General features: G+C 35.3%; 1 protein-coding gene across 3 annotated transcripts in view; it reads right to left on the bottom strand.

Annotated features, from left to right (window-relative positions):
- Window positions 1-818: 818 nt before the first annotated feature.
- The window catches only part of LOC128991546 (diacylglycerol kinase eta-like), a 139,608-nt gene continuing 128,786 nt past the window's right edge, over window positions 819-11,640 (bottom strand). For all 3 annotated transcript variants that reach the window (XM_054414529.1, XM_054414528.1, XM_054414531.1), the window contains 5 exons: window positions 7,218-7,313; window positions 4,510-4,644; window positions 3,879-3,959; window positions 2,295-2,514; window positions 819-1,105 (listed from right to left, as the gene is read on the bottom strand). In XM_054414529.1, coding sequence (XP_054270504.1) covers window positions 2,314-2,514; window positions 3,879-3,959; window positions 4,510-4,644; window positions 7,218-7,313 — 513 coding nt within the window. In that variant the 3' untranslated portion in view covers window positions 819-1,105; window positions 2,295-2,313. The remainder of the gene's footprint in view (window positions 1,106-2,294; window positions 2,515-3,878; window positions 3,960-4,509; window positions 4,645-7,217; window positions 7,314-11,640) is intronic.

Raw genomic sequence — 11,640 nt, 5'->3', positions numbered from 1 at the left:
TTACACAAATATTGCTATACATTGTTTTTTGAACTTTAACAAACCATGTGACTATCATCATTCCATGAACTTAAATACCTTTCCTTTTTGTCATACTGCAGCAAAAACAGGCATTTTTAATGCATGCGTTGCAGGTCTAAAGTAGCATTTTTACTCTCTCTAGTGAGTAAAAATCAGCTGTTGTAAACAGTTGTAAATTTCGATTGTGGAAATCGTATCGATCGAAATAATTTATCGATTGATTTATAAGGTAAGGTATAAAGCCTATTGTTGTCGATTGCTCGACATAATAACAATCGTAACAGACGAAATAATTGAATCACTTACTAAACAGCTGCTTATTTGCATTAGCAGAATTGGAAGTAAGCAGGAAGTCGTTTTGAGAGGCAAATTATTTCATTTTCTAGTTTTATTTTTGGTAATTAATGATGCAATATAACGAAAAATATAGTCCACCACACGGGCAAAAAGTGATTTTTAACCCTCGCTCATTTTCCGACCTCGGCTTCGCCTAGATTGTAAAACTTGACCTCAGGTCAAAAAGAGTCACCTTTAGGAGTGATGAAATATACTATTCTTCAAACAGTAAACCATCTTCTGCATCTAAAAATATTAAAATGACTCCTTATCATCAGCTAAATTTAAATATCCAAAGTATAGTCTATGTTGAAAATAATGAGGATATTTAAACAAGGATAGTTCTTTTTTAAAGTTGCAAAAAGTTTTCACCTTAGATTCAAGTTTAGTTATTTATGCCTTTAAGTATAAATATTCGTATAGATCAAAAACATAAACTATAGTAATGTAAACAGACAATATTCTTGTAACACATAAACAATGTATATAAAACGTAAAAACAAATTTAACATTGAAATTTAGCACCTCTTATTGCACAGGTTTAAAACATAAATTAACGTTGTTTGTTCACAAAACAAACAAATTATATACAGCAAACATAACTGAGATTCTTAAGCGTACCTAAAATACGAACTAAACAGTCTAATAAAGTATTTTTCAAACAAATTTGATTTGTTTTAAACTAAGCCAACAAAATAGAGAGATTGTCGGTCGGTGTTAAGAATCTGCAAAGCAGGTCGTTGTCAACCTAGAACATAAATATTTATTTTGTTTCTAAATAATATAAATATATCATTAAGTGCTTGTATTGGTCTAAGTTTGTTTCAAATACACATTTTATACAATGGGGATCTTGCATGAATCACCATCTTGTGTTTTGGCAACCCTCTATTTGTATTGATTCGATTGCTGTTTTCTTTAAGGATTTTAAAATCTACTACTCTACAGTTCTCTGTGTCGTTTTTCTGTTGTGTTTTTCCTGCTTTGGCTGGGTTTATGTACTAATATTGTTAAATTTAGCTACTTTCTCTTCTATGAAAACAAGAGTCAGATTCCAAATCCCAGAAAAATCGTGCTTGCTTGAAAAAAAATCTCTATGGACAATGTTTGACTCTAATAATTCATGTACAGAGAATGACTACTATAATTGACTATTGGATACGGAAGTAGACATCCCATCTTTATGGATCAGCTGTTGCCAAGTTTTTATTAAAAAGATTGTAAATGTGTGAGCCTGTCACAGAATGCGCTAGTGTCTAAAGTTCGATTTTATACCTTATTTTTTGTTGCGGACCAGGTTGATGGGTCATAACAGTTGCTATAGCTCACCATAAGTTTTTCCCTAAGTTTGACTTGGTTAAAAAGTTTGTGAATTTGACAGAATTTAGCAATTTAGATCAGCGCAATCGCAATTTAGATCAGTGCAATTGCAATCTGTCGGTGGCTCACATCAACTACAATAATTTTGATAAATAATCTGGATACAAAATTAACATGGGGGTGGAATGTCTTGTTTTATTAATAGTCAAAGCTACTATAAAAGTTCTCAATGTGGGGGTTCCCTTTTGATTTTTTAGCTTTGGCTAATGTTTTTTTTATAGTAATCTTGATATGTTTCAAGTACTTCCAGATTTCAGATCCTGTTCTAATAATTATAGAAAATGTCTGCACAGTTGATCAAATAACAAAATATATTATTATTGATTTTTTTAAAGGGATGGAGTTCAGTTAGCTTATCACAGAAAATTAAGAGTCAATGGGACAATAGATAGACAATAAAAGTTCATAAAACATAGAACTTTTGTATACTACCTCCTGGAGTCAATTTGTTTAGGTAAGCAAGCAAAACTATCTCTTTTCTTCACTTTTTGACCAAAATATTATTTTCGATTTTAGAAGAAAATGGGTTAGTTTTGTCTTCAGTTGTGATGCCTCACCTGCTTACACACTCCGAGATCACATGTTGAGCTCCTTGATGGCCTGTAGGATGCGCTTGACATGTCCGACCTTGGTGACGCCGAGGTCCTTGAGGTCGCGCCGTGTCAACGTCAAAAGCTCTCGGCCGCGTATGTCGTTTGCCTGGAACGTCTCTGCGTACTCGGACAGTTGTAGTGACTCAAGCCAAGTGCATACTTCCGCCACCCCCCACCCTGCCACCTGTCACAAACATTAGATCTGTTACATACTTGGAAACTGCTTAACGGTTCCGTTACTAGTAATAGTAGGAACAATAATCTTACAAAGCCAAACTAACACATCAAAGTTGTAACAAAAAATAATCAATTAAATACCAGAGCTTTGTCGGGATCAGGTACAGTCAATCGAGGTAGTTCAAATCTAGAACTAAAATCGTGTTCTTAACTTGGTCTACTACTATTCTAGCTACAGTTCCTACACTATGGACAATTAATCTCGTCGTAGTAGCCAAAAAAGGGAAAGTTTTCTAGTATGAATCGTGTTCTGTGTATTACCTTCCACTGAGAAAGGTTGATAAGTGTTGCCAGTTGGCAGGTGTGTATGCAAAAAAATGTTTTGACTTGGACATAGGAAATGTGAAGTGAGTTAGGGAGTTCGCAGAAGACTGTAAACGGGCCGGCAGCAAGTGTTCATTAGTTTCCATAGAGACAGTGATTGAATTTTAGGAAACTTTGCTTGCTGATCGGCGTGTCCAAGACTTGCAAAGCTTACAGTCCTTGATAGTCTACTAGAGACAAGTCCTAGACACCTAATATTTTCCATTCCACACTGCGATCCACATGCAAAAATTTCCTAACTTTGGTCACTGCTCTAATTACAACTAAGTGGTGAACAACAGCTGTTGTACTACATATCATGTAAATTATCACAATTCAACCTCCACTCTACCCTTCCAACACATTTCATACTTCCAAACACTTTTACTCCTTTTAAGTCCATCAACTGGGATTGGACTTTTAATCATGGTTGATGACCGAGACCTCACAAATATAAATGCAGAATGAAACGTACACTTGGCAGGTACAACTGGAAGTGCACTGAATGAGGGAATTCCGAGACACAGGCCGCAATTTGAACAAGGGAATGAAGTAAATTGTAGGATTACTCAGTATAGTGCTCGCCTAAAATTCTAAAGGTTGCCGAATTGATCCTGAGAAAAGTCAGTCGCTTTTTGACGGTTCAAAACTGGACCCAGATGTCCTTGATTTTTGGGCTTTAAATAAATGATTCTTACTAATGATAAAGCTGAGCAGGAGCATCAATTTTCTTTACAATTTTTTCATATATATGATGAGACTAATCGCCCCACAGGGGTGTGAAAGGGAGTTTCAAAATAGGCTAGAATAGAACAGTAGCGTAAAGAATGTCAGGATTTTATATTTGAGCATTTATTTTGAGCTTGCTTGGCTGTGACTGGAGTTCGATGGAGAGCTTAATTTACGGACAGCCCTCTTATAATAGCATGAGAAATTACAGTCAAAAGAAGGACACAGCCATCCTTTTCATTAAAGGAAAAAAGTTAAAAAAATCTGATTATAACTTACCTCACGACTGGCTCCACCCCTAGACTTCTCTCTTCTCAGCTTCCAAAACAATCCTTTCCCTCCAGCAGACCGTTTCTTCTCCTACAACCAGTAACACTGTTTAAAAAAATGTCTACACCTCAAGTAACTAATTTTTATATTTAAGATAAGCCAATGATGCTTACCCAAAAGTCGTATAGGATAAAAAGAAACTTAATGGGCAATTAAGGATTTCTAGTATACACCAGAGGTTAAGTATTTGCAAGAAGATGACTGCTCTGTAAAAAATTGGTCCTACGTAGATAAAAAAAAAATCAAGTATACACATAGAAACAACTAAAAATGGTTTCTCTTGCACTTTGGAAAACCATCAGTTTCCATCCTTCATTTGCGCATGAAAAACTTTAATAGTGGCAGTCCTATTCTTGAAAAGATCCCAAGGCCCTAAAACTCTAGAATTGTAGATTTCTACAACACATGGCTAACAAAGAATTGTACCCCATGCAAGTTATGTAAAACAAATCACAGAGCCTTGGACAGCCCAAGCTCTTTAGGGCATGAAAATTCAGTTTTCTATCAACGAATCCAACTGGAAATTGGAATCAAAATGAATTGGACTTACAGACTCTTAAACAATATTTTACTTTCCAACCTGATCATCTGCTGTGGGTTGTTGGAAGCACACATACGAATGGCTCGAGTCTTGCGAAGTTGTCACTCTGCAGTGTTGAAACTCTGCTTCCATCCCCGTCAACATCAGATTCAGCTGATTGGCCAAATCCTCTCTCTGTAACAGTAAACAGCTGTTGGATCAAGGAATATTAGGATGGATCCTCTGAACTAGAATTTCAACTGAAGGCAGTACTGACACGACAATTGTGCTAGAAATTTGAGATGCTGTGATTTTGATAGGTCATGATTTTCTGTATGTACAATCCCCCAATCTCCAAGTTCAAATGTATTATGATTTTAAACTGAGATAGGAACGCCGGTAATTATATCGATCACGGACGTGTCGCTAAAAAAAATTTGTTTCACTATTCTTATGCTAAATTACGTCCTGAATTCAAAAATGATTGTCATTTTCGTCGGAAAAGCACCGTTTACCCGGAAAAACGGAAAAAACAAAAATTTGTTGAAATGGGTCATGTGTATACTCAAATTAACCGGTAAAGCGAGCTGAACAAGAATATGCAAAAAATTTCAAGATCCAATTAATATTAACGGAGATACGGCCGAAAAAGCGCGGCCGGAAAAGTTCATTAGTCACAGGAACAACGGCATCAGGAGGATCCGTAGGTGCTGCTGTCTGTGGGAGCGATTTAGAGGTTATTTGGTGAATATATATTCTTTATACCCTTGATTATATTAGGTTAGGTTGGGTTGGGTTAGGTTAGGTTAGGTTAGGTTACGTTAGGTTAAGTTAGGTTAGGTTATACAACCTAATCTAACCTAACTTATCCTAACCTAACCTAACCTAACCCACCCTAACGTAACCTAACCTAACTTAACCTAACCTAACCTAACCTTTTTTTGCCATTTTGATGCTAACTCGATTTACCGACGCTTTTCCTCCCGTATCTCCGTTAATAGTAATCGGATCTTGAAAAATCTTGCATATTCTTGTTCAGTTCACTCTACCGGTTAATTTGAGTATACACATGACTCATTTCCGCAAAAATTGGTTTTTTTGTTTTTTCCGGGGAAACCGCGCTTTTTCGGCCGTATCTCCATTAATATTAATCGGATCTTGAAATTTTTTTCATATTCATGTTCAGCTCGCTTTACCGGTTAATTGGAGTATACACATGACCAATTTCCGCGAAATTTTTGTTTTTTCTGCTTTACCGGGAAAACGGTGCTTTTGCGACGAAAATGACAATCATTTTTGAATTCAGGACGTAATTTAGCATAAGAAATGTGAACAAAAACAAAAACGTTTTTAGTGGCACGTCCGTGATCGATATAATTACCGTAACGCCACCCATGTGCGTATTTTAACCCAAATATGAATGAAGGATGGAGTGAGATGATATGTCTAGCATTTTTACTGACTAATTATCTTTCTGTAAGGATAATTTATTTAAAGCCCAAAAATCAGGGACAGCTGGGTCCAGTTTTGAACCGTCAAAAAGCGACTGACTTTTCTCAGGATCAATTCGGCAACCTTTTGATTGGTAGGCGAGCATTATACTAAGTAGGCCCACAATGTACTTCATCCCCTTGTTCAAATTGCAGCCTGTGTCTAGCAATTCTCTCGTTCATTACTACATCCAGTCAGCTTTGATCCTGTTGAAATACTGACAGCAATAAACAAAGAAGGGGAAAACTTATTGACTTGCAAAAACATGTGACACTGTAAATCTATATATATAAAAGGCAAAGCCCTCACTGACTGACTGACTCACTCACTCACTCATCACTAATTCTCCCACTTCCCACTTACCTAGGAGGCTGAAATTTGGTACACTGATTCTTTAGGCATTAAATAGGAAAACTAAGTGGTTTTTATTCTAATCTGACTCTCGGGCTCCGCCCCAGTGGCTCTGGAGTTTCCCATGTTAACCTAATGAGTACCCATATTTAAATGGAATTAATGAATCATAACAGCTGTTTCAATTAAACAAGTTGGTTCTGTTCTATGATGTTCAATAATATTAAAGTTACAAGGATTACCAACAGAGTGCAGCACTATTATTTTTTTTTATATTTTACAACAGCTAATATGAAACCAGAAGGTGAGTGAGCGTAGCGAACGAACTTCAACTCGGAGGCGAGGTAGCGTAGCAAACGAGCTAACCTGAAGGCAAGTGAGCGCAGCGAACGAGCTCCAACCGTAAAGGTGAGTGAGCGTAGTGAACGAACTTCAACCAGGACGTGGTTGAGCCATGCGAACGAGCTCACATATGAAGTTAAACGGGGCAAAGCCCACGGGTACAGCTAGTATTCTATATATGCATGTGTTTCTTGAGCCACGGTAGATTCTTTCCCATCCAAATCTCTGTTCTAATAAAAATTCTAAACCTAGGTCCTTATTCTCTATGTTATATGTTTTGGTAAAATATGTTCAATTATTTGCACTATATCCTAATGTCCAAAAATATATATTCTTAAGGGCCTATGCCATTTTGTAAAAATTGTTAAATGGAAGCAGTCAAACCTTTAAATTTCTTTTGGTCATGCCAGGGAAACCCAATACTCTCTTACCGAAGTTCGTGGCACCGACCACTTGAACCAACCCATTTCTTTCATACTAGAATAATTTAATCTAATCTGGAAATTAATCATAATTGTTGGTTTAATTTGGACAACTCGGAACTTCGATTAGCCTAGATTAATGAGGGTTTACTAATGGCTTACCAAGTCCTGACCCTTGTCTCGTAGCAAGATGCAAGTCTCTTCGTGGAGTTCACGGGCACTGGAGACCAGCTCCGTGACCAAAGGCCTCAACTCCACCTGACAACAGGGATATGCAGGAGTTGAAACACAACTTACATCAAATATGTAGTCACTTTATACAATGGTATTACACAAGAGTATTGCTAATCTAATCTTTAGCTATTTGTCCTTCCCTCCGTACAAGCGCCAATAAATTATGTGCAATTTGTTGTGGGACAAAATTGTACATTGTGTTGTGCATAGCTGAACCTTTTTAGTAAATAAGGCAAACTTAAATTCATTAAATTCTTACATAGTTGGAAAGGTAAACAAATCTCTAATATAAACAAGTAAATAAAAACATCAGCTGGTAATTATAAACAGTAATTCATAACACATTGTAGCAGATCTGTACAACTCTGTCAAAACAACCTCTTTTTGTCACTCCCAACTGTACTCGGAAGACAGCTTGACTATACTTTCTGATTGTTTTAGGGTGCTGATGGTTTTAGGGGGGGGGGGGGGGTTAGGGTACTGCATAAAAATAACAGTTTGTCCGCTCCTCATACCTGCACACCTTTCAAGTCTTTTTTGTGGTGCAATTGGAAAACCTTTTGTTATATGAACCTGTTTTGCTTTATTGGGATATTTAACAGTTTCAGTAGTGGTTTTTAACTATTTGCAACATTTTCTTTCACTAATGTTTAACACTTTTATACATTTTGATAAAGGTGTCAATGAGTAAAGGCTCACCACCACTATCACTAGCACCAGAATCAGAATAATCTGACATTCACACCTTTTATTTACTTGAACGTTTAATTATTTTGTTTGAGTGAGAAGTTGAGACTATAGTTATTTGTGCAACTACTGAGAAAAGTGAGCAATTGACTCACTCGAGAGAAATCCTTACTCACGAGCCGTAGGCGAGTGAGGAATGGTTTCTCGAGCGAGGCAATTGTACTTTGAACTGCACTGTACTTTGAGTTGCACATTATACTTTTCCTACAGTTACCATAAAACAAATAAATTTGTGAAGAAACATAACCTATTTTTACACAGAAGTGAACTTTTAATATAACATTTAATGTGAAGTGACAAATACAACAGTACAACAGCTGACCAGCTGATTTACAGCCAGTGCTGCCAACGTATTTCACGCGCATACGACGTTGCCTTCATGTTTCGCGCTCACTATTTCGTGCCTTCACGTTGCAAATCTGGAGTGAGACAAAGTAATTAGAGTGAGACAATGTTCACATTGTCTCACTGATGAGCGAATTGGCCACTTTGCTTTCTCAAATCAGTGAGAGAACATGTACATTGTTAGGTAACTGTAGGAAAAACTAATTACCCTGTGAAAACCCCATCATAAAGACAGTGTGAACAAGAACGAGTCCCACACAGGCCATTGTGTGCTAGCTGTATCAATACAACCCTGTTCATACATTTATGTTTCTATACATCAGCTGAAAGTATGGCAGTTGTCTAGATAGACTATTAGTGCAGTAAAAATAAGAGAAAAATTCCATGAACCTAAAAAAAATTAGCACAACCGGGGAATTTGGTACAGATGTTGGGTGTACCTTCCTTTTGAACATACTAAAAGTCCCCTAAAATTGAAGCTGTGCTACGGCCGCCATATTGGAAAATGGCGGCATATTTCTGTATTTTTCGCTATAGTGACTTTATTATTAGAGATACAGGAAAAAGCTAAATGTACAAAATGTAGGTCATCTAAAAATACACATTTTTTGTATTTACCATCTTTCTCTAAACCCAACGGTTTTTGAGTTATTTGTTGTTAAGTATAATTAGTTATTTCTATTTATCAAAAATAGGTGAAACACATGGAAATTGACCGTTACTTTCAAGGATTATGATAATTTATCCCATTTAGTTAAATAGTGTGATACTATAAAATCTTAAAATTTAAGCTTATTTTATGAGTAAAACAACTCTGCCACAGCAAACCTGCAGACTCAGCAAATTTCCATTTGATTGGATGTTTTATTAATTGTATTTAAATAAAATTAGATTCAACAGGTATCTAGGTTTGCTGCTACAGGTAGGTTATTATAGTGTGTTTTTTTTAGTAAAATATCAATAACTTAGTATAAAATAATTAATTTTCCAAGTTTGATCATAATAAATCTATAAACAAACAAACTGCAACAGTTAACTAATTCATAATAATAGCATGGTAGCTTAAGATTTACAATTTACAAATTTAAATATACAAATTTTGGTTGTGTTTATAAAAAATATGGCGATTATTCGTCACGATTCGAATACTAACCGAAGAGGTTTTCAAAACGAGATGAAGCAAGTAATTTAAGTACTGTAATATTAACTCGTACCAAGTATCGGAAATATTGTATGCAGTGAGGGAATCAACCATATTTTGTAAACTACGCAATAGTCATATTAATATTTTATACTAATTTTTACCCATTTAATAAATTAACATTTTAATATTTTGAAGGCACTACCATTATCACTCTGATATCAACTAAGTGGGATGAATAATTGTCGTAAACCTTGAAAGTAACCGTCGATTGCGATGGGTTTCACCGATTTTTGATAAATAAAACTAACTATACTATACCATACTTAATTAGTCACCAACATGAACTAGACACGAAAAACACCCTTCCAAATTTACAATGGGATGTCAAGTATAGGTAGTTAGTGTGGTGGTGCCATCAAAATACTAAAATGTTAACTATTAAATGGGTAAAAAATGAAGATAAAATATTAATATGACTATTGCGTACTTTACAAAATATGGTAGATTACCTTACTGCATACAATATTTTCGGTGCTTGGTACGAATTAATATTATACTTAAATAACAGGCTCCATCTCCTTTTGAAACCCCATTTGGTTAATATTCTAATCGTGACGAATAATCGCCATCTTTTTAGTAAACACAACCAAAATTTGTATATTCAAATTTGTTTATTGTAAATTTAAAACTCCCATGCTATTCTTATGAATTAGTTAACTGTTGCAGTTTGCTTGTTTATAGATATATTTTGATCAAAATTGGAAAAATAGTTAGGTAGTAAGGTATTGATATTTTACTAAAAAAAACACACTATAATAACCTACCTGTAGCAGCAAACCTAGGTACCTGTTGAAACTAATTTTATTTATACAGGGTGAATTTTAAATGAGTTCCCCCCCTACTTTTTTCTACATTTCTTAAGATATCATCTCCGGACCACGTCAAATCATTGTTGAGTAGTAAGTACTTCATTTTGACTGGGTATACATTTTTGGCCGCCATCTTGGATCCGCCATATTGGATACAAAGTTTTTTTTTCAAATGTAAAGGTAGGGTTGTGACCCATTATTTCAAACTAGAATTTTACGCCGATTACAATGCCGCAATTAGTTTTTAAAAATCTCGATTCGTTCTAAAGTTATGAGGACTTTTTATAACTTTATTTTTAGCCCATTTTAACATTGTGTATTAACAAACTAAGACCATAATCTCAAAATAGTGCTAGATAAAGATAAGTATACACCACCATTCATTGTCGACATATTTTCACTTGGTTATGACGGATGTAGTTTTTTCAGCCGCCATCTTGGATCCGCCATTTTGAAATGTGATCAATTAATTTAAATATGAAGGTGGTGTTGTGACCCATCATTTTGAACTACTTTTTTATACTGGACTCAATGCTGCAATCCGTTTTTGGTTATCAAGCTTTCATGATGAAATATTAAAATACTCTTATTTAAAATTTCAATATTTCAAAATCCAAAGATGCAAATGAAAAACGGATTGCGGCATTGAGTTCAGCATAAAAAAGTACCTCAAAATGATGGGTCACAACACCACCTTCATATTTAAATTAATTGATCACATTTCAAAATGGCGGATCCAAGATGGCGGCTGAAAAAACTACATCCGTCATAACCAAGTGAAAATATGTCGACAATGAATGGTGGTGTATACTTATCTTTATCTAGCACTATTTTGAGATTATGGTCTTAGTTTGTAAATGCACAATGTTAAAATGCGCTAAAAATAAAGTTATAAAAAGTCCTCATAACTTTAGAAGGAACCGAGAGTTTTAAAAACTAATTGCGGCATTGTAATCAGCGTAAAATTCTAGTTTGAAATAATGGGTTACAACCCTACCTTTACATTTGAAAAAAAAACTTTGTATCCAATATGGCGGATCCAAGATGACGGCCAAAAATGTATACCCAGTCAAAATGAAGTACTTACTACTAAACAATGATCTGACGTGGTCCGGAGATGATATCTTAAGAAATGTAGAAAAAAGTAGGGGGGGAACTCATTTAAAATTCACCCTGTATACATTTTTTAATAAAACATCCAATCAAATGGAAATTTGCTGAGTCTGCACGTTTGCTGTGGCGGAGT

Source organism: Macrosteles quadrilineatus, unplaced genomic scaffold (genome assembly GCF_028750875.1).
Source record: "Macrosteles quadrilineatus isolate MER2022 unplaced genomic scaffold, UCM_ALF_1.0 Scaffold_4__1_contigs__length_99947679, whole genome shotgun sequence".
NCBI lineage: Eukaryota > Metazoa > Arthropoda > Insecta > Hemiptera > Cicadellidae > Macrosteles > Macrosteles quadrilineatus.
Note: the sequence above shows the minus strand (reverse complement) of the source record. Positions and strands in the feature narration are given on the sequence as shown.